Below are 24232 nucleotides of genomic sequence, written 5' to 3'. Positions count from 1 at the left end.
AATGACTGGACAGATGACAAAGACCTATATCGTCAGCGATGTAAAATCTACTCTCAAGCTAACATGCTTATAAGGAGGTTTTCTTTGTGTTCTGACTTTGTGAAGTGCTCTCTGTTTAGAACCTACATCACACCGCTATACACTGCTCAATTGTGGTCTAACTATAAGAAAAAGAGTATGCAGAGACTCAAGGTTGCATACAATGATGCAATGAGTTTGCTGCTTCGTGTCCCTAGGTGGCATAGTGCCAGTCATTTGTTTGTGGCTACTAGAGTGCCATCTTGTGAGGCACTTTTAAGACAACTGATGTTTAGTTTTATGTGTCGCCTGGACAGGTCAGTGAACCATATAATTGAAGCCCTAGTCAGTCCGCTGAAAAGCTGTTATAGATACACCTCTAGGTTAAGACGACACTGGTGCAATAGCCTGTATATCCTATAGGCTAATATGGAAATTTGCATGTATTTATGTATGTATGTATGTGTTATATGGACCTGTGTCTGCAATAAAGCTTTAATTATAATTAATTATTGCTATGGCGACGAAAGTTCATGGGAGGTCCTAAAGAGACCCTTCCTAAAACAGCACCACTAAACTAACCAGTTAGCAAACTTTTATTGAAACCCCTAAAAATACACTACAATATATACACACACACACACACACACACACACACATATATATATATATATATATATATATATATATATATATATATATATATATATATATATATATATATAAATAATTCTAGGGTAGTATATTGTAATATATATACACTGAATAAATATTATGTTATAAATTTACATTAAATTTAAAATATATATGTCAAATATAAGAAAGTGTGCAGGACTGAAGCTGCTAGAGAAGACAGTATACAAATATATTCCTATGTGTTAGATGCCACAGTATGGAGGACAAAACATGCAAAAATAATAAATAAATACATAAATAAATAAATGTAATAATAAGAAAATAAATAAAGGAATAAATGTCTTGATAAAACAAATATAATTCGTTTTTAATGAAAGTTATTCCTGAATTTATTTTTGTATGACTTTTTTTCCTTTATTTATTATTTTCTCTTTTTATTTTTATTCTTTAATACTTTTTTATTCTTTCATTTGTTTTTGTTTTTATGTATTATTATTTATTTATGCAGTCATTTATTTTTATATTTATTTATTCCCACATGTATTTATTTCTATATTTAAATATTCCCACATTTAATTATTTTTGAATTTATTCTTACATTTCTGTCTCTTGTATGATAATTATGTGGGCGGTTCCTGCTTACCATTGGTTTATTGTAGATTGAAGCGTGTGCTCGATTTCTCTTGACTTGTTTTGATGTGATGTCAGGTCATAGCCATATCGCGTGTAAACTAAAGCTATTTGTGGGGCTAAAAACATAAGAGCTTCAGTCAATCCAAGATTTATTGGTTATACTACAATCACAAAATAAATGGGGAGCTGTTTCTTCAACAAATCCATAAAATGACCAAGTTTCATAAATGATATGATTTAACCTTATAATTTTATTTTTTTTCTGCGTATATAACTTCATATTTTGATGTCCGCAAATCCATACTATTGATTTCTGTAGTTATGATTGTTCATTGTAAAAGATACAACCATGCTTCATTTTCCTAATTGTTTATGTATGTATATATAAGTTCTGCAATAAAAAAATAAAAAATAAAAAATATATCTGACACTTCACATATATCTAGAGAGTTGCGCAACTTGCGAATTAAGTCGATAATCATGCATCAAATGACGATGTTTCATTTAGAGTAGAGGTGCTTATTGATGTTTTAGGAGAGCTGTATGCCGGTATGAATGTCAAAGCACATCCTGGATTGTTAAACTCTCTGCAAAACGTTCCCTGCATATTCAAAATCTGTGCGAGTCAGAGTGTGCTAAGGTGGGACGTCCATCTGCTTCCGATAAGTACTAACCAATGATGCACTGGAGCTACGCAAGGACCGCCTCCCTCATTTCCATGTTGCACACAGAAAAGTACAAATAAATATATATGGTAATATATAAATATGGAAATAAATATATGTGTGAATAAATAAATATAAAAAATAAATTAACACATAAATTAAAAAAAAAGCAAAATAAATTAATAAATAATTAAAAGTTAAAAAGAATAAAAATAAAGTTACAAATAAATATAGAAAATAACAAAGGAATAAAGCCATACAATAATAAATTCAGGAATACATTTGATTAAAAACTAATTATATTTGTTTTATCAAGACATTTATTCTTTTGTTTATTTTTTATTATTACGTTTATTTATTTATTATTTATGCAGGTTTGGGCCTCCATAATGGAGTACTGACAAATTAACAATAACCCACTTTGACTTTCCGACTTTTATTTTGAATAGAAAAAATGCTATACATTCCATCGGGCGTGAGTCTCTTGCAGTAGCTCTAGCTCGCCGCTATTCGTCGCTGTAAACTGGCCGTTTCCGTTTCTAGAAGGTTATGCGCGCATGCGCAGTGGTGCAGACTGACGCTGGGCAAGGACATTGCGAGTGAAGTGACATTTGTTCTGTTGACAACAGATTCTTCTTCTTTTCCAATCATTCAGAAATGTACGTCAATTGGATTTAGGCACACTCTAGCATCTCTATACAGAGAAGTGGCGCATTGCTGCTTTTCACTTGATTCTTTGAGGACAGGTATGCATTTAATGTTGCAGGTCAGCTAACTGGCTGGCATTTATAGTATAGACACAAACTGACTTCCTACTTCTTATCTGACCATCTTCAAAGCCAGCAAACCGATGACCCGTGAACACTTAAGTAGTGACAGTATCCTCTTTTTAATCGTTCAGCGTGGTTTGCTGTTTTTAAGAAGGTTTGTATTTATCAGACTGTCAGCTCTGAGCTGAGTGTGTTGATTTGTGAAGTGTGACTAAAGCGTGATGTGCATTTGTCAGTCTGTATCACTACAAACATCTGCTTGAAACAGATGTAAATATAATATACTCTACCATATGGTACTAAATACAACTCAATTCAGACTCATAATTAAATTAGGGAACACACTCCTCCACCCTCGTTGTCCAAATTTTTTTTTAATGAATTGTTCCATGTAATATCCTTTGTCTTTGTATGTTTTATATTGAGTATAAGGTAAATGTAATGTTATTCTTGCCCTTTTATGCTTATATTTTCATAGCACATAGCATGCCATAGCACAGGAGCTTACTTACTAAAATGAACCACCGTAAGCTTCAATTCATGTCAGTAAATTGATGTAAATATAATGTAAGTTATTATAGTGAGTAGTTACTATCTTGTCTACATATTCCGGATACAAATTCAAAGTCTTGAAGCACCACATGACTATTTTTGTGGCACTCCCCATGTTACTGTCACACCCTAGGATGGGTTTCTTTTGTTGTAGTATCATTCGATTGTAAGTCACTGTGGATAAACGTGCAGTTTGAATGCATTGCATTATAATTGTTCTTGTCTTCCCATGCTAGAGTTAAAGGATTGAAGTTGCACTGTTAAGGAGTCAGTCACTAGAGGCAGCGGTGAATGGTTGAGTCAGTTTCCTCCTCATAGAGTTTCATGATAATGCCATCTCACTGAGTGTCCATTGAGGTTGCCCCAGCACCCTGACTTGAATGGCTGTGTGCAGAGGGGGTGTCTCTGTTTGGGTGGGGTGTGCCAGGAACCATGGTGGCAGACAACCAATGACGAAACAGTGCTGGAGTCTATGTCAGGTATACATCTTTTTCATACTAGTGGTGTGTCTCGACTTGTGTTTTATATTTTAATATGATTTATATGAACCGCAATCAGTGTATCAAGGTATGTAGTGTGGGTCCAAAAAGTAAAAGCTACAGTTAAAAATGTATGAACATTGTTGACGTTGCATTAGCTTTGGGGTTTTTGACCTTTAAACCCCACTATATAATAATGCTAGATTTCCCTAGCAAACATTATGACCTTCTATAATACTTAACAGATAGTTAACAGAATGTAGCACATTTAGACAAATATTTAAGTTAAAATATATAGAATATTTATTTAGATACTCTTTTATATACTTGTATGTATGTATATATATATATATATTAGTTATATGTCTGTCCACAGACCCAGTGTAAGAACTTCTACCCATTACAAAATATAAAACCAAATCTGCAAACAAATTACGCTAGTGTTTTTCTCTGAACAGTGTGATCAGTGGGACTTGAATGAAAATTGGTTATCAAGTACAATGCCAACATACTTATACTTAGTAACAGGTTCAATTTTGGTGCTTTGAAAAGTTAAAGTATCTGTAAGGTTTGGTGAACTTTGGTATTTGAGAAAATCATTAATGTAGTTTTGTCTGCTTTTAGAACCAGTTTGAGTTGATGTAAACAGGATTGAACCGAGTCAAAAGCAGACTGTAAATATTGAATTGTTAGTGAAACAGAGGATGCAAAGCAGTACATTTTTATATTGCCAGCATAAAGATGATACCTAGCATTGGGTATGTTATCACTAATGTGTATATATTTATAGAGAGAATACAATTGGAACTAAATCTGACCCTTGAGGAACTCCCATGGCAACAGGTAACCCAGATGAATTGGAGATATGGAATGATGATTTATGGAAAGTGATTCGAAAACATCTGAAAAATAATTTAATTTATTTAAAAGTAAAAAATTACAAGTATAATGTAAGACTGTGAGAAAAGGCACTTTTCTCCCCAATTTGGAATGCCCAATTGCAAATACGGGTCAGGAGCTTCAGTTAGCTGAGGCTCAGAAAGCTCAGGCTGCAGTGGGCACAGGCTCACCAAAACTGGACAGTTAAAGACTGGAATTCAAAATGTTTCCGACCTGTCAATAAGTGTGCTGACTTCTAATGGAAGGCTGAGCTGTCTGTCTCGAGCTTTAGCAAACTTTATGAGATGTTTTGCTTGAAAATGTCACTGTCTTTTGTTATTTTGCTATCTAATGCAATGACGATCATACATTTTTAACTGTTTTAAGTGTTCAAATACTTTTTAGGGCTACTGTATGTCATTCTCTAACTAGATTCGGTTCCATTTGCAGACAACTGAGTTTCACCTGAATGACAACTGTAGGACTCTGAGCAGTGCATCATGGGCCTTGGCCACTCCGAACTGTCTTCGCTACCAGTCCGTTAAACAGCCAGCCCTATCCCATCCCTTCCACCATGCCTGCCAGCCCAATAGAGCTCCCAGCCTGGAGGAGGCGGAGTGGGAGGAGGCCGTCAGCCTGTGTGTCTTGCTCAAACCCGGAGAGACCGATGTGCAGCACACAATGGTGGAGGTGCCACTGCTCGGGCAAGCCAAACTAAGCGAGCTCCTGGCTTTGGGGCCCAATAAACACTTTGACTTGTTTTTTCCTTTAACCACTGTTGATGGCAGGAGAGAGGATGATATAAGCATTACCAGAAAGGTAGGGACTGAGGTAAAGCCCCAGCAGGAGCTGAGGGATAGCGGCTCCTTCAGGAGTCTGTTTGAGACTGAGGGATGTCCCGCACCGTTTATGTTGGGATCTTGCTTCTATTGCTTTCATTGCCCCAGGATAGAGTCTCACTCGGAGACAGAGGACAAAATAATATGGGGACAGGAAGAGCAGAGCTTCTGTCCAGCCCTCCATGTCACACATTGCAGCCATGCTAAGATGGAGAGTGTGGACAAGAGTTCTAGTCAGAAGGACATGGAGAATGAGGAAAAACTTGCCCTCATGTACGAAAAGCTGAGGGTGGAGGTATGATGCTCTATTCTCTATATGCTTACGAATGGGTTTGGGTTGTTATTTATTGATTGGTCTACACTGTGTTGCAGCTGCCCAGTTTCTTTGTGAAAAATCATGACTACAATATGTACTCTGAAGATGTCGAGTTCATCAATGGTCTTCTGAACACCAAGACAAGGTACACAGTTTTTAGATACATCTTACTCCTCACATTCAGTGATACATGCTGTCACTGAACCCCAGAAACCTTTTTACTGAAAGGTTGAAATATCTGTAGCTCAATTGGTAGAGCATGATGCTAGAAACTAGAGGTCCACCAATAGTGGATTTTGCCAAAACCGATAACTAAGATGGTGGAAAATACAGATAACTGATTAATAGGCCGATTGTTTTTAAAATCTATTTATTGAGTGTTTAATAATTTTCTTAGTCTTATCTGTCTGTGAAGGGCACTGATGAAAAAAATTATCCCTCTGGGGTCTTAGGGTATTTTGGGCCCTGGAGAAGTTTTGACATGCCTTGACATTTGTGCTTTTTTTCAGTTGCTTAAAAACATATTAATGACTAAAGTCTGATAACACTGTATTCAGCACAAACTAGTTGTGAACTATCATGAATATGGATTGTAATTCACACATGAGAGACAAAGACCCTCCCCTGGGTCTATCAATGAAACAAACATTGATAATGAGGCAGCATAAACACTAGATCAAATATAATCTAAACATTCATATTGTTTTTATATCATATTACACATCATATTTATATCACACAGCATCCAATTTAAATACCTTCGGCTTTAGCCGAAACAGCATTTAAATGTAACTAAAACTTGCTTATTAGGACATATTTCAAATATGTCAATACTCTGAATCCTGGCTGGCAAGTCTGGAAACAGTCCCAATAGTAAAATATGTACATGTTTATATAAAATAGCATGTCAGCTAATGAAAACTAAATGATTTACTCATTCGAAATTGTATCCTCGGCTGGATCAAATTTCTCTTCAAAATACAAACTTTCATCAGAGTCCTGCTGTTCTTCTGAGGAAAATGTTAGCTCTTCCATACTATACTGTAGCGAGACTGGTATTGTTGTTGTTTTTTATTTTAGTATTGGCTTGGTACTGAAGTACTGACATCCCAAGGCACTGCTGGTTGGTATCATGTCTGCTTTGTATCTCTGAAGGGGCCGTGTGGTATACCAGATGACTCTGAAACTTTGGCGAATGATGTGTCTGTGTTACTATGCGGAGGCTCAGCTGGAAGTGCTGAAGCTGACCAAGCATCCAGAGGATGGCTCCATTAAAGCTCGCTGGAGAGTCAAAGGCCTCCCCTTCCATTCCCTTCTGGTGTTCTTCTACAAAAAAGACAAGAGCCAACTCTACAAGTAAGACATGTTCTGACAGCACCTCAAAGCATTGCCTTCATTCCTCTTTGTGAATAAACCAGCCTATATCTCTCTCTCTTTTTTATTTTTATTTTTATTTTTTAATTTCTTCAGAACTTATGATGCATTCTCCACCTTCTATCTTGGCTCTGATGGACGAATACACTGTCATAAAGTTGAAAAGGTGAGCTTGCTTGCTGATTTAGTGTGATTTAGCCAATAGGTGTCCATTTCAGCAACAAACTGGTTAAAAAATGCATTGTAGTTTTTAGTGATATTGAGTCACATATTGCCTGGCTGATACATTTTTTTAGATGGGCATTGACCATTAACTGTACTTGCGTGGACTATTAAGTCTGCACTTCAGAGTGTAAATGTCCTGTTTTCATATATTTTAGAGTGAATATTGTGTAAAATAATATTTCATCTACAGTAATTTGTGTACATAAAAGATCAGGTCAAGCAGCTTTTTAACCACAATGCCCTCAAGAACATTCTACCAATTAAAACTAGACAGTCTCCAAGTATCCACATTTGTAAAAGCGTTTAAAGACTAGGTTGATGTGTAGATATGCGTGAATGTGTGAATGTTTACTACTAATTTACTACTAATTTGTCTAAATTAACTGTTTTACATATTATTATTATTATTATTATTCATAAATTATACATTTAATTTAAAAATAAATGCATTTAAATTTTTTCCTTAAATACTTTTTAAAATGTTATATTTAAAATGTTATTTAATATTCTTAAATATTATTTATTTCAGTGCATTCATTTCCTTTGACTCTCATTTCTGAATTGTACTGCACTTAATGTAAAAAATCCTTTATGAATGAAATGTATTATTATTAAATTAATTTACATTTTTTTTTATTATTATTTATTTTTCTTGTTATTTTTATTTGAGTATATATATATATATATATATATATATATATATATATATATATATATAGATAATTTTATATTATTAAATATGATTTATTTTTGGTGCATTCACTTGCTTTGACTTTAATGTCTTATATTTAAAGCACTTGATGTATCAGAGGTGCTATACAAATAAAATGTATTATTATTATTTAATTTAAAATTTCTTTTCATTTAAAAAGAGATTTTTTTCTTCAATACTTTATTTAGTTAAATACTATTATCTCATATAAATAAGCATATCTATTATATGTCTCTGTTCTATACTACATACATATTTTAATAGATACATTTTTTTTATTTTATTTAAGAGACCGCTTTGGCAAACTTAAATCTTGTCCATTGTGATGACATAGTTTCCAGCACGTATACCCGGTTAAACCTGAATGTTTATCTGTGCTCTGGTTGCCAGGTTATGCAGGCTCGCCCTCCCTTGCTACCTAAAGTGACCTCCGTGCTGGCCGGGGCTTTGGTGACTCTGGGTATTCAGGAACACCGACCAGCCCTCAACCTGCTCCCACTTTTGCTGTCTTCCATCCGACAGGCCCGAGCCTGAGCTGCAAGATGCGTATGCACAGCAGGATGTGTGTTTTGTTACACCATTAAAAAGACTGAAAAAGATGCAGAGCTTAAGATAAAAAGAGAGCCACATTGCGAGTCTTGAGTGAAATGCAGAAAAAGAACAAACTAGTTAAAACTGTTGTCGTTTGAAACCATTTCCTGTGTGCACTCTTGAATTTAAATGACGTACACTTATATCAGATAAGGGTCCCACTTTATATTAGGTGTCTTTTGACTGCTATGTAATACCATTAAAATACATACAATACAATTTATTGTGTAACTACACGTTTTTTTCTGCAAAATTCTCACTAGACCACATTTGATGCTACATAGGGTGAGATTCAGGTATGATTTTGGAATAGGAGACAGGGTTTCGTGTAAGGGTTGGGGTAAGGTTAACAGTGTAATTACAGATGTAATTCATCACAGGTACTTTAAATGTAAGTACAATGCAAAAACATGTATGCACATACAGTAATATGTACATTGTACCAAATGCTTAACTACATAGTAGTTAAAGACACCTAATATAAAGTGGTTGCAGATCAGTTCTAAACACTCATGCAGATGTACAACTAGTTTGAAATGCAACAGCTTTCAAAGTCTAGCTTAATACATATTACAGTATAAGACAAGATAACCCAATATCCCTCATCGTTGGAGCCATCATTCACTAAACGGTAGATTATTTCTTAACACAATTATGGATTTGATGCACACAATAACTTTAATTTTAAAAGGCCCTGGACAAGTGGCCAACTGTAAATACCTTGAGGCAGCTTTGCTGAGACGGTTTCTGGTCTGTTGTGTCTGCTGTAAAAACAAGCTTCATTTAAGCACAGTCCAAATAAAAAGATTTAATCAGGGATACTCCAGATAACAGTGGAAATGATTATCAGGAAAGGTGATGTCTAAATTGTATTGTCTATATTGAACGGTTTGCTTAATTATGTATTTTTTGTATTAACATATTCATTGGAGATTTCATCAGTTGCATTGATTGAATGTTGAGTGAATGCTTCAAGGATGGTTCCTGAAAATAAACACTCAGCTAATTAATTTACCAAGTAGCTTAAATCAATTAAAGTCTTTAGGGTTGCTGGCTTCTTTGTTAAATTTAAGGGAAATAATGCCAGGGACTGCTTTTGAGAGTAGAAAAGTTGTTTCTGTTATGGAATTGTGCTTGTTTGACCTTTACTTTATTTATTTGCCAGTTTTCAACATGCGAGTCAACTGGTGACACTTAGTGAAGACAACTCTAGCTCTCACAATGCCAAATCTTGTTCTGCACTGGTCTTACTTTAAATGCCACACCGTCCATGTAAATTAAAACACTCTTTTATGTAAGACTACATGCTTATAAAATTAAATCTTTCCCCATCCTTACCATTGCATGGGTTATTGTTATCCAGGTTAATTGTTCAGTTTGGCTCCGATTTATTCATCTCCACCAGTTGGCTTTGTGACAGCTCATTTGTTGGTGTTCACAAAAATACAAATTATTTCAGTTTTATCAAGAACATTTCCAAGTACTTAAGCCTCCATTGGTAAATACATAGAAAAAACATGTGAGAAAGTAAAGAAAAAGGCAATATTATGCATGAGAACACATCTGTTTCAAGTGCTTGTGCTTTTAAATGAACGCTTGGTCACGCAGTAATCTGTACAACTCAAATAATTCCAAAGGGTAAGAGCCTGTTAAAATGGAAGCATATGAAAACACAAGTCAGTGGTCTTCTACACAAATTACCCAAAAACCTGGTGTGAATGTATTGTGTGAAAATAAAATGCATACAGACATCAATATCTTTGGTCTCTATTCTTCTGTCTGGCCAAATTCTAGAAAAATATATTTAAACCTAGCCTGTTCAGTATCATTGCAACTGAATGGACAGAAACAACAATGTTGATTGACATGATCTGGATTCTTCAGTAGAGCCTACAATAGCATAAATAATCACCTGATTTAACTGACTAGAAGCCCAATTGAGCCATTGAGGGTTCTCTCTGGATTAGGGAATTATCATTGTTTTATGTGCCAAATAATTACTAGCATATAATGGATTTTTCTTTTTCAAAAGCATGACAGTGAAAGAAGATGCTTAATCTTTGGAAAAGTTTTTCATTCACCTCTTGATGGCACAATAAACATGGGCAATTTCCATAACCCTGTTTAATGCTATTTCTTACTATGACAGGGTTGAATGGTTGAGCTTGACAAATACAACACTACAGTTGGTGTAAAAATAACAATTGGTCTTCGCTATTGAAAGGGTCCAGATTATTTTACTTCCTGGGTGCCACAATTTTACCTCTTTAAGAATGTAGGACAATCAATTTGTGGTAAGTGACGTGAAACTTATTTTTGTAAAATGTAATCATAGCAAATGGAATTCAGAGGCCAGAATCACAAAAATCTTCTTTGAATAAATACAGTTGCAAGAAAGTGCAATTCATAAAGAACATCTTAAAATGTCTTTTTGGAATACAAATATTCTTCATTTTTGTTCTTGAGTTATAAAATATGAAGAAAAAACTAGTTAAGAATAATTACATTCTTAAGACTGTTTTAATGAATCCACTCCAGTTTCTTCAAGATTATTAGTGGCCGAAACAAACATGGAAGCATACAGCTGTGTTTTCTTTAACTATAAGTCATTCGAGACATGGACCATTTTTATTTCAGAACAGCCACATTCTTCAACAGCATGAATTTGGGAGTCAACAGTATGATTTTGGCATGCAAGGAGTACTGACAAATAACAGCAAAGCATCACTTTGGCTACATACTTAAAAGTCCTAAGTGATGATTTATGCAGTGCTGTACAATATGTTTGGACCTTGTAAACATTGAACTTGGCAAAATATTGGCATTATCTACACATTGAGCTGGTCCAGATGAAATGAAGTATCTTCATGTATTTGTGCCTGAATTACAACTGCTATCATTGTCATTATTAAAACAACTTATTACAGCAATTTACATTACATTTATGCATTTGGCAGACGCTTTTATCCTAAGCGACTTACAGTGCACTTATTACAGGGACAATCCCCCCGGAGCAACCTGGAGTTAAGTGCCTTGCTCAAGGGCCCAACAGTGGCATTTTGGTGGTGCTGGGGCTTGAACCCCCGACCTTCTGGTCAGTAACCCCTGAGCCTCAACCACTGAGCCACCACTGCCCCAATATGCAACTATTTACAATGGACAGGGACACATGAATCATATCAGTGTAAATCTGGCTTTGAGACGACTCAGTGACATCGAAAAACTATAAGATGCTGTTCTGAATATTGCACACGACATAAATGGAAGAAAGTCTAGTTTCTTCACAGAGCAGCCCAGCTCCTCTATTACGGTCTTCACAGGTTCCGTCTATATTTAGAGTCACTATCCACACATTTGACTATGGCAAACATCTGAGTTGCGTGTGACAGTTGCCGATTTCAAAACAACTGGTTCCCTCACAGAGCGAGAAGCTATTGGCTGTACCCTGCGAGACATCATGATCATGGTCGTGCATTTGACGAAGAGAAAACAGATGTGTAAAATGAGCTGTTGGTTAGGAGTCCTCAGAGAAAGCTCTGTGTGTGTTGGGGAATCGCTGGTGGCTATAGTCTGGATCATCACTCAGTCTTTTCTGTATAACACTCTTCACCTGTAAGACAAAAGTAATTAAGAATGAAAAAGGTTTCAAAGTATTTTTAATTCTCAGTCAAATAGACTTTATTTTTAAATCCTACAGGTGGGGCAAAAAATATACTGTAAATGTATTTCAAATTATTGCAATATTTTAATAAAGTTTGTTAATAAAAAGTTTGTAGACACAAACTGAAATGATGGCTTGACAAAGTCTTTTTTTTTTTTAAGTTTATACAGGTATTACCGTAAGACAAACAACCACCAAGCTAATTAAACCATCACACAGACAGATAGATTTTTATCTACAATGATTATGTTAATGATAGATGCTTGCATGTTTTAGCATGTTGTTAGGACTTTATAGCATGTTGCTAGACATAGCTAGCATGTTTTAGCTTTTAGCTAAACATCGCTAGCATGTTTTTAGACATTACTAACATGCTTTAGCATCTAGCTAGGTGTTGCTAGCATGTTCTAGGCATTGCTAGTATGTTTTAGCATGTTGTTAGGAGTTTATAGCATGTTGCTAGCCACAGCTAACAAGTTTTAACATTTAGCATGGCATTTCTAGCATATTTTTGCATGTTGTACCAAAATGTCGGCAACCAAAGATTTTCACGTGAAAATACAATTTTCGGTTTTCATACAAAAAGAGATATTTGCATCACAACCAAGAATCCACATTTTTACTTCAGTTCTTCACATAGTATTATTTGGTCCCACTTCATATTAGGTGTCATTATTTTTTAGGTGAAAAAAAGATTGATTACCCCTCAGAACAAGTGTGTGAGATGGCAGAATAAGTCAGCACGCATTATTTCTTATAGACAAAAACAAAAACAAAGAAATACATAAGAATATAAGCCTATAACTATAACTGTTTAAAAAAGATTTTTCAGAGTGGTAGGAACTGCAGCAAGGGATTTCATTTAAAGATATGCTATTTGTTTTCTTTGATACTTATGTGCCTATGCTCTATGCTAATTCTATGGCTCAATGATGAAGTTAAGCAGGAAGATATCGACATAATATCATATTGCCAGGTCCATGTTGATTCCCACCCCTACTAATAACAATTTAAACCCCTTTCTTACCTGTTGTGTGTATGCCTCCTGTAGTTCTGTTGCCTCCAGCTCCCCCTGTAGGCTGTCTGGTGTTGTAACAGGCTGAACTCCAGCAGCTCTGGCAGCTTGACTTACGGCCTCAGAAAGAGAGAGTTGTGGACCCTCACCCTGTCTAGTCTATGAGAAAGAACGCACAGCAGAATGAACGTAATGGGAAAATATAATGCAAGCCATAAAATATCAGCTGAAGTACATGTAAAGGAAGGATATCCGGTCATGGCAATGAATAGATTTCCTTAATTATTTAGCATTATGGCACCTATATACGTCAGTGAACAATGCAAACCAATTTCAATGATGTGAGTGCATCACAAGGACATAAAGGAACAATTCAAGGGTTTGTGAAAGTGACACTCTGTCACTGCAACCCCAACTTGAGAGAACTGGAAGTTTTCTGCAATGTACTCTGAAAAAGAGGCATCCACTGACAAATGAGAATTTCAGAGTCAGGTCCAGTTATGCTTTTGGAAATTCTATTGCTTTCTGATTTCAAGCCACCTCTCAAACCACATCTTATGCATTCCAATTCGTCAGACAATCCGTTAGCTTTTTCTAGAGTCTAGGTGCCCTTAGTGATCTACAGAAGTGTCCTTGTTTTGGGTGAATGCACGGTTAGCAAGTGTTGACATGCAAAAACCACCGACCTTCATCCTCTTGGCTGGCATTCCATGCAGATAAGCATCAGACAGAGCTGTGAGAGCTGTGCTTTCATCTTCCTCTTTTTCAGCATGTCATGTCTTATGATGGGTACCCACTTCTTATTAACACACATCAAAACAGTTTTATTATTATTCTCTCAAAAGACAAAGTAAAACAGCAAATAGAAACAATGTGATTCTCAGAGGGGGATCTGTGGCTACCCATGGCTCCTCCTCTCCATTTGACTCTGTTGTTGCCAAGGCTACGGCTCCTCATATCTCCTCTATAATGGCCTGTGTGGTGGTTCTTCACCATCAGCAGCCTTTCCTGTGGATGCCTTGACTTCCTCCGCAGTGGTAGCAGGGGCAGGAGACAGACTCTCCTCCATCTGGAACACACGGTTTAATCACAATTACGGTCCTAGCAGAAAGCTTTTAGTGCGGATACAGAACCAGTTCTGTACAGGCCTTAAGGGACTTTCATTAAGCAAAGGCCAACATTGACTTATGCATCCCGTATTCTATTCAGCCTTGTATCCCGTATTCTAACTCTGTTTCTCCCAGATGTAGCTGAAATTTAATCGAAGCACAAACGAAACGTTTCGAGCAAAAGTATTTGTAACGTTAGCTGGGTACCTGTATTAACCTGAGATGTGTGTAGTGCTGAAAGTGCTTTTCATCTTTGTTTCTGCATGCTGATAACAGATCCACTAAAAAAAATTCTGCTGCTTGTGTATGAATTTGCTTATTCAAATGTTCTGGATGATTTTTAGATTATTTTAAAGCAGCACGACAATGTTTAAATTCCTGTTTTACCACAGCGGTTGATTGACATGAGAGGGGTGGTGGATTAGTGTTTACACCTCAAATGCGATTTGGTCATGTGTGTTTTTGATTACCTCTGTATGTGGTTTCAGTGATCCAATCACATAATGTTATGGACCGCATTCCCACCTGTATTTAGTGCTGACCACTTGTGATCAGATCAACCGAAACTAGGTGGAAATGGGGTCCATGATTCCATAGCCTTCTAACACATTGTCTACACCCGGTGCGTCTGTTGACGCGACGCAATGGCTTGAGGCTGTCTACACTGGACACGTCAAGATGAAAGTCTGTCTAGATGAAGTATGTAATGCAGTCTCATATTGACAGCATCATCCACAACCCTGTTTTCTCTATAAGAAAAATGAAGGGGATCCAGAAAGGGTTCAGTGATGTCCTTCAGGTGGGCCAACACCAGTCTCTCAAATGACTTCATGACCACAGACGTCAGAGAGACAAGTCTGTATTCATTTAGTCCTTTGATCTTGGGTTTCTTTGGGACGGGGATGATTGTGGAGCATCTGAAGCAGCAGGGAACTTCACACTGCTCCAGTGATCTGTTGAAGATATGCGTGAAGATGGGGACCAGCTGGTCAGCACAGGATTTTAGACAAGTGGACGAAACACCATCTTGGGCCTGTGCTTTTCTTGTCTTCTGTTTCCGGAACACAACATCTTCACAGATCTTAAGTGCATGTTGAGTACCAGGAGACAAAGCAATAAAACCATTCAAAAAAGGAGTTATATTATGGTGTGCTCTAGACTAATTAAAAACCGATTGGATCGCTTCAGAAGACAAGGATTAAACCACCGGAGTAATTTGGATTACTTTTATGCTGCCTTTATGTGCTTTTTGGAGTTTTAAAGTTTTGCTCACCCATTCACTTGCATTGTACGGACCTACAGAGCTGAAATATTCTTCTAAAAATCTTTTTGTTCTGCAGAAGGAAGAATGTCATTAATTTCTCAGATGGAGTAAATGATGAGATAATTTAAAATGTTTGGTTGAAATATTCCTTTAAAATATAATGTTTTACATTTATCACCAATTACCTTAAAACAACAGTTTTACATACACATTCACATTCAGTTGTTCTGATTTATATACCATTCACAATGCTTCATGGGAGTAGTACATTCCTGCATTAAAGAATTGAAGTATGCAGTCTTGTACCATTTTTTTTTTTTTCAAAATCAAAGTTTGCAATGTTGTGTGATTCACTTCAGAGCTGGTTGGTTTGGTTCAAGGCAGAGACTATTTAGAAGGGATGGGTCACTTCTATTTAAATGAATGAAATTGAAATGCCCAACCAAGAATTTGTAAGCACCCAACAGTCAAAGGATGTAGAAAGGAAGTCCCGCCTTACAGAACTCGATGAGTTCTCTATGAACCTGAGAATGCCATGCGCATTAGCTATACAAGCCGTGAAAATTACGTGTTTTAGTGTAATATTTAGTATAACATACAGTGCATCCGGAAAGTATTCACAGCGCTTCACTTTTTCCACATTTTGTTACGTTACAGCCTTATTCCAAAATTTATTAAATTCATAAGTTTCCTCAAAATTACAACAATACCCCATAATGACAACGTGAAAGAAGTTTGTTTGAAATCTTTGCAAATTTCCTAAAAAAATAAATCACATGTACAAATGACTTAGAGGTTAAAATATGAACTTGAATATGTAAATGCATAAAAAAAGTGAATTCCTCTCTTACTTTGGTCCAGAGTGAGTTGTGACATGGAGGATGAAGAGGAAGGTGGTTCTGTTTTTTGCTCAGAAGATTCTTCACTTGACTGACCCTGAAACAAATTATTTAATTATCTGTAAGCAGAGGGGTTACCAGGATATCATGTTTGGGGGGGCATTTGGCTTGTTTGGGGGGGCAACATAAACAATTGAAAAAATCGAGCATAAAATTAAGCTATACTACACACAATCTGTTTTAGTGCATATCTTTTTCTAAGCCAGGAACCCAGAGATAGGCACAGGGCCCCTATTAGACTATAGGGCTATCACATAAAAGTTAGTTAAACCAGGTCAACATTAATAATATGATGATGATATTATTATTATTATTTATTATTATTATTATTATTGACAGATTCATATATCAGCTCACGGTGATTGCCTGGTGATGAGTGACAGGTGTTTGCTTGTGAGAAGACGTGCTACACAAGTAGGCAACCGAGACGAGAGAGTTTTTTAAATGAATCTGAAGTCACGTTTGTATAGGACACAGATGCAGAGCTGGAGGATGGTGCATGTGGATTTTGTGGAGGACATGCGTTTGGAGGATTTGCCGTTGTGGATGCAACAAGGCTCTGCTCAGTGTTGGGAGCAGAGGTACTGGGCTTGTCAGAGGCAGCATGTTCACTGTTACTAGCAGGTGTGCTGAGCTCGACAAAGGCAGCTTGCATGGAGGGTGAATGACAAGGTGCCTGTTTTTTAATGAGCCACTTATGCATTTTTTATGTTTAATAAAACTGGTCTAATTATTACATCCAAAGTCTACTTCATTGACTTCAGTGCCAACTTCATTGACTAGAGACTAGCAATTTAAGTTTCTAGCAGGTAGCTAAGCAGCCTGAGCTAGGGTATGTTACCCAAGAAATTAATAGCCTGCAAAAATGACAAAAAAAAGTGCAAACAAAACTTAACTGTTCAAATACAAAACTTTCATGAAAAGTTTATAAGTACACACTAGCATTAAATGAGAAAATAACAAAGTTGTGAGCAGTGAGCCTTGTAACACGAGCTGCCAACAGATTCAAAATATATATCGTCTGTGTGCAGAGTGACTGTCTGACTGTGACTACTGCGCACTCTGGTTGTTAATGTGATCCGGCAGCAGACTGACACACACCCAATAACGGCCAACAGAAAAGCAATAGGCTACATATTTTTTAATGAACGTTCTAGTTAGGACTGTTCGTTTTTTATTTAAGGGGCTACAGGAGGAGTTTTGAGACCTATAGTCAAAATAGACTTAGATAAATGTATTTAAATACTACTATTTTTCACTGTCTCATTTTTACTTTAAGACCGGGGTAAAGCAAGGAAAACTAAAATTGACCTCAACAAGGCGGGATAATGAACGACTCTAGTCTCATTCGTGGAGGTGGAAAAACAAGTTCTTTGTGAAATGCAAGATTTATTGTATTAAAATTTAAATGCAAAAGTAAAGGTATGAGTCTGCTGTTTTTGTCAATTTTAAGTTTTAATTTAAAATGTTTGCAATTTTAATATAAATACATGGTTAAATATTTTTCCACTTAATTGCTCGAGCAAATTAATATATACATCTGTATAGAAGTAATGCATTGAATACGTTGATTAAATTGGGTTTTAATGTGAATACGTCTATTAAAGAGTGTATATGCGTACAAAGAGAATGTGAAAGTATCTCGCGCTGCTCGTGCAACGCATACAGTGCACTGCACACTGCTTTCTCATCGCCGCACATTCTATCAGCTGCAGTTCTGGTGCCTCGATCAGTCCCCGAAAACTCGACGTACATTCACATCATATGTTAATGCAGCGGTAGAGTTACACTCACAGGACACTGCACTTATTCGCAATCACAAAAGTTAATTGTTTGCTCGTGCTTTAAAGCTCTGCCAGGTAAACATTTCATTGGCGTTCTGTTCTGACATAATGCACTTTTTCTGAGCGCGTACGCCGAGCTCGCGCGCACTGTGAAACAGCGCCAAAACTGGATTTTTGTTGTGTCAGACCTCACTCATCTGCTAGCGATGGAAAAATATGCACAAAACAATCCACTTTTAAATTGTAATTTATCATCAGATGGACAGATTATTTCTCAAATTCTCAGGGGAGGCAGAGCTTATCCTAGGGGAGGCACTGCCTCCCCCAGCCTCCCCCTAGACACGCCCCTGTCTGTAAGTGAAAATACGCCTAGGATCTAAATATTCCAAAGTCTTTTTTCTACTGGTATATATCACATTAGCATGCTTAAAGATCAAAAAGAAAAAAGAACTGTATGGTGTTTGTTGCTTTTGTTGGATGTCAAGGTCGGAGAGACAAACCTCAAGTCTGTGGATTAAAGCCTGAGTCTCTCTCAGTAAGTTTTCTGCCAACTGGAGCCTCATCTTGGGCTCGCTCTGCATTGATTGGTCCACGCTGATGTGGACATCCACTGAGCCACTGCTCTGTGAGAGTGGAAATAAATGATTCTAGATTAGATTTAATTAAATTTCAAATAAAGGGCTATGTCTATGACTAGACAAAGCACCAAAGAGAAATACATTTTGAGTGTTCCATTACACTTCTTTCTTACTAAATCTACAGTGGTAGCATTGATATACTATAGGGATAAGAATTGTAAGGCATTTAATGATTCTGATTCAATTAAAGATTTGAAAAAAAAAAGTTTTTAGAAATAAGAAATTAAATTATTCTTGGATTTATTGCCTTCTGTATGCTTTTAATCCACTAAAAAGAACCAGCTCAATAGAGTCATTGATTTGTGAATAGGACAACACTGGTCATGCTGTATGTTTTTGATTGTCTAATAAGAACCTGCTCATAAGATTCATTCATTTAGAAATCGGACTTCACTGGTTGCACTGTATGTTTAAATTCACTAAAAAGAACTGGCACATAAGAGTCTTTTGTTAAGAAATCAGACTGCACTGATTTGGCTGCGTGTTTTTGATTCTCTCTCTCCCAAAAAAAAAAAAACCGGCTCATGAGTCATTTGTTAAGGAATCGGACTACACTGGTTGGCCTTCATGTTTTTGATTCTCTAAAAAGAACCATGTCATATGAGTCATTTGTAAAGGAATTGGATTAAACAGGTTGCGCTGTATGTTTTGGATTCTCTAAAAAGAACTGGCTCATAAGAATAATTTGTTAAGGAATCGGACTACACTAGTTGGGATGCATGTTTTTAATTCTCAAAAAAATTAAATAAAAGGCTCATAAGAGAAATTTGTTAAGGAATTGCACTACTGGTTGTGCTGTATGTTTTGGATTCTCTAAAAAGAGCCAGTTCATAAGAGTCATTGTTAAGGAATCGGACAACACTGGTTGGGCTGTATGTTTTTGATTCTCTAAAAAGAGCCAGCTCATAAGAGTCAGAATCGGGAGTACACTGGTCAGGTTGTAAGTTTAAATTCATTAAAAAAAAAAGGCTCATATGAGTCATTTGTTCAGGAATCAGACTACACTGTTCCCACTTTATGCTTTGCTCTGTAGATTCAGAAGCGGCGCTTCGGGAAACACTGTCAGAGCATTTTATAGCAGTTATCTATCCATAATGGTGGAAGAATGCATTAAATGGATTCAGTTCTGGTATTTTTTTATTATAACAGGTTCTGAATAAGAACCAGTTCTCAGTTACCCACCTTAATTAAATATGTTAAAAGTTGGGGCTAGAAGGATGTAGGGAGGTTTGGAATACGTGGATGACTCACTCCTGTGCTGGTGATCAATCTGACATTCTGCCCCATTTCTCAAACACCAGCAAGCATCTGCTGCACTGACATCTAGGAGGAGGTATAGACAGAATGCTTTTAATAACAAAACCCATGCACATATTTTTGACAGTGCAATTTGATGTTGTCACATATCACATGCGCACAAACACACTTTTTAATCTCTTGACATGAGGAAAGCACTGTAAACCTGTATTTGCTGTTGATCCATGATGTTCACTGGTAAATGAAAAGTCCCAAGCATAACGAAGTTGTTGGAATTACGGTTGTGGGAAGCTCCTGAAAAGGTGGAGGATTGAGAGGAGCTGGAAACACCGCTTCTTGCACCCCAAGATTGACAGCTCTGAGGAGGTGCTCACTCCAAGACAAATGACCAAGACATGTTCTATCAAACCGTGGGAAATTATCTTTAATATAATTTGAATAAAAACATGTTTGCTTGTTTTTATGACTAAACTACATATAAGTGTTTTCACTTTTTGAAAAAATTTACTAAAAAGGACATACTGCATTATGATTACAATTAAGAAAACAAATTCAGTATGACACCACAAGTAGCTATAAATATGCATAATATTATAAAACCCCAATTCCAAAAAAGTTGGGACAGTATGAAAAATGCTAATAAAACCAAAAATGAGTGATTTGTAAATTATATTCACCCTTTGCTTTATTGAAAGAACCACAACTACACATTATATGATGTTTTACCTTGTGAATTTCATTGTTTTTTGAAAATGTACATTAATTTCAAAGCAGATGATTTGCAACACACTCCAAAAAATTTGTGATGGGGCAATTTAAGACTAATAACAATTTGATGAGTTAAAATAACAATGTGATGTGAAACATAAAATGTTAAACAGGTGAGGCAAATGTGTCAGTATAAAAGGAGCCTCCAAAAAGAGCCTAGTCCTTCATCATCATAGATCATTCGAGACTTGTCAATTTGCCAACAGATGCTTCAGCAAATAATCCAGCACTTTGAGAACAATGTCTCCCCAAAGACAAATAGGAAGGATTTTGAGCATTTCACCCTTTACAGTGCACAACATAGTTAAAAGATTCAAGGAATCTGGTCAAATCTTGGTGCGTAAAGGGTAAGATGAAAACCACTTCTGAATGCACATGGTCTTAAAAAACATAATTCATCTGTAATGGATGTCATGAACATAGGCTTGGGATTACTAGTAAACCTCTGTTAGTCAACACTATTCACTGCTGCGTCCACAGATGCAAGTTAAGACTTTACTATGCAAAGCAGAAGCACTACATCAACACTGTCCAGAAGCACCGCCAACTTCTCTGGGCTCAGTCTCATCTTAGATGGAAAGTAGAACACTGGAACTGTGTTTTTTGGTCCGATGAGTCCACATTTCAAAATGTTTTTGAAAAACAAAGCTATCCTGTTATCCAGGCCAAAGAGGAAAAGGGCAATCCAAGCTGTTATCCTCGTCAGGTCCAAAAGCCAGTGTCTGTATGGGCCAGGGGTGTGTCAGTGCCTATGGCATGGGTAACTCGCACATCTGTGTGAACACCATGAATGCAGATAGATATACAAATTTTGGAGCAGCATAAACTGCCATCCAGCACCATCTTTTCCAGGGACGTCCCTGCATTTTCCAGCTGGACAACTTCAAACCACATACTGCCCAGATTTCAAGTGCATGGCTGTGTGAGCAGTGTGGGTGCTAGATTGGCCTGCCCACAGACCTGACCATCTTCAATTGAGAATGAAGCGCACAATACGACAACAAAGACCCCATACAATTGTGCAGCTAAAGACCTACATAATGGATGATTGGATGAACTTGTGTCTTCAGTGCCCTAATGCTTCATAAGTGTTATGAGATGAAATGGTGATGTTTCACAGCGGTAAAATCTTGACTGACCCAACTTTTTTTGAGTGTGTTGCAATCTTCTGATTAAAATTTCTGTACATTTTCAAAAAACAATGAAATTCAAGGAAAAACATCATATAGGCTATTAGTAGTTTTCCACCTATTGTCGTTGACGGATGCTTGCATGATGGCAAATGGAGCAGATTGAGACGGTAAATATTTTGATTTGGGGAGGAGATTAAATAAGATTTTTTTTATCACTTCATTATTTTATTGCTTTTTTGTTTAGTTTAAAGTGCAATATAAATTTAGAAATATCTTTTTTTTTTTTTTTTTTTTACGTTTTTCATGTTTCGATAAATTAATTACATTTTTAAACCAAAATCAATAAAGCAAGAAAAATCACTGACCCTCGGCAGGGGGTTGACCATCTAATGGGATATTGTGATATTTTTTAAGGCAATTATCGCTAAAATATTTTTTACATATCACCCAGCCCAAGTACACATTCATCAGATACAAACGGAAAATGTCATAACATGTTAAAATAACATGACTCACTGTATTTTGCCTATAAGTGTCCTCTCATTCTGCAGCACTTTACCTTGGTAGATCAACCTCTGCTTATCCACTGGGACTTCAACAGCAAAAGTGATGTCCTCTTTAAACTGCTTTACTGTCCACTGAGAGAAAAAGAATGGTAGTTTTCAATTGAAGTTCTGACATCATGTTAATGTAGTTGTTTTTCTACATAAAAAGTGTTTTTACCAGCGTTTGAATATAGCCTCTAAGCATAAACTCACAAATTTCTCACTGTGATTACATACTTGACTGATCATACACATGAACACACCTCTTCCCTGACAGTGAACGTCCTTTTCTGGTAATCCAGAGTTTTCACTGTCACTTCTATGGTTCCTGGCTCCTCCATCATCACCTTGTGGCTCAAAAATATATTAATATCAAAGAGGATTAAGAGTGGCAGAAGTAGTAATGGTAGTATGGCATTCTGATATCTTAGTCTACTGGTGATTACAGGGACTGATGTTACTAAACATGTGTAATCTACACTGCTAGCGACGATATTACAACGCTCCTACTGTATTGAACGAAGCGGTCAATTAATTAGAAACTGCTGCACACTGTTTCGTTGTTTATAATGAAAGCGTCCTGCATTTGTTGCCATAGCAACGTCGCACGCAAGCAAATGTGGGCAAAGTAATCGTCACTATCGTATCACCTACATTATAAAGACAAGCATAATTCCAGTGTACAGCATTTTCATACATCTTATGAACCATACAAATGAATATTTGATATTAGTTATACGTTACTGCTGCTATTAATGCAATACCGCTGTTGTTGGATAGGGTCCGGCAGCTAATTGTAGCATAAACAAATACTAAATAGTATAACTGCAGAACTTATTTCGGCTCGAAAAGTTTTAAAGGGTCAAATCCCTTACGTTTGTCTTATTTCTGTTGTAAACCGACAATTTGGAGGTATTAAGTGTAACTATTTTATTTTGTAGTACAGCTTTAGCTATTCCAAAAACAGTTCTGTCGGGAAGTGACGTCAAGGTCACGTCATGAGATGCGATTTCAAAATAATTTCAAAATATTGAAATTAATTTAAATATACAATAAAATAAAATTATTGTAATATAAATGAAAAAATATCTAACAATGTGGTTTGTGGTTTCTTATTTATGATAACTTCAAACTATAAAACTGTTTTTCCTTACATCAGCTTAAATAAAAAATGAATTCACTGCAACACAACAACAACAAAAACAACCCCACAAACAAATAAATAATGCCTCATCACTTTCTACTTTTTGTTGAATAGAATATGAGTTCACGATGAACATCATATACAAGGGCAGAGCTGGTGTAGATTTGCACCTAGTGTACACTCACTTTCATTTATGGAAATCACTATGTTGTGCTGTTATAAACCCAGCATGACAAATATGCAATGTGTCTATATGTAGTGTAATTTAATTAGCTTTTTCATCAGCTATGAGACACATACAACAGGCTGGAGTGTGTAGACTCAGG

At 36.3% G+C, this 24232-nt stretch overlaps 1 protein-coding gene and 1 long non-coding RNA gene across 8 annotated transcripts; one reads left to right on the top strand and one right to left on the bottom strand.

Annotated features, from left to right (window-relative positions):
• The first annotated feature begins 2533 nt into the window (after window positions 1-2533).
• On the top strand, window positions 2534-10433 carry LOC127650554 (uncharacterized). Of its 3 annotated transcripts, none has more exons than XM_052136042.1 (7): window positions 2534-2611; window positions 3511-3753; window positions 5083-5766; window positions 5844-5932; window positions 6943-7143; window positions 7258-7327; window positions 8489-10433. In XM_052136042.1, the coding sequence occupies exons 2-7, from the start codon at window positions 3655-3657 to the stop codon at window positions 8630-8632; spliced, it is 1287 nt and encodes a 428-aa protein (XP_051992002.1). In that variant the 5' UTR covers window positions 2534-2611; window positions 3511-3654; the 3' UTR covers window positions 8633-10433. The 3 variants fall into 3 exon arrangements, with proteins under 3 accessions (XP_051992002.1, XP_051992000.1, XP_051992001.1); XM_052136040.1 differs by having other exon boundaries at window positions 2540-2698; XM_052136041.1 differs by having other exon boundaries at window positions 2540-2876.
• A 794-nt stretch (window positions 10434-11227) lies between these two features.
• Window positions 11228-23725, bottom strand: LOC127650586 (uncharacterized). Of its 5 annotated transcripts, none has more exons than XR_007971462.1 (10): window positions 23026-23725; window positions 22734-22855; window positions 20522-20716; window positions 20242-20382; window positions 18922-19044; window positions 16590-16674; window positions 14268-14434; window positions 14052-14164; window positions 13378-13524; window positions 11228-12299 (listed from the first exon to the last, which is right to left on the bottom strand). It is a non-coding gene; the product is annotated as an uncharacterized LOC127650586 (long non-coding RNA). The 5 variants fall into 5 exon arrangements; XR_007971465.1 differs by having other exon boundaries at window positions 14052-14161; XR_007971466.1 differs by having other exon boundaries at window positions 20311-20382.
• Between the last annotated feature and the right edge of the window lie 507 nt (window positions 23726-24232).

Source organism: Xyrauchen texanus, chromosome 10 (genome assembly GCF_025860055.1).
Source record: "Xyrauchen texanus isolate HMW12.3.18 chromosome 10, RBS_HiC_50CHRs, whole genome shotgun sequence".
Lineage (NCBI taxonomy): Eukaryota > Metazoa > Chordata > Actinopteri > Cypriniformes > Catostomidae > Xyrauchen > Xyrauchen texanus.
Note: the sequence above shows the minus strand (reverse complement) of the source record. Positions and strands in the feature narration are given on the sequence as shown.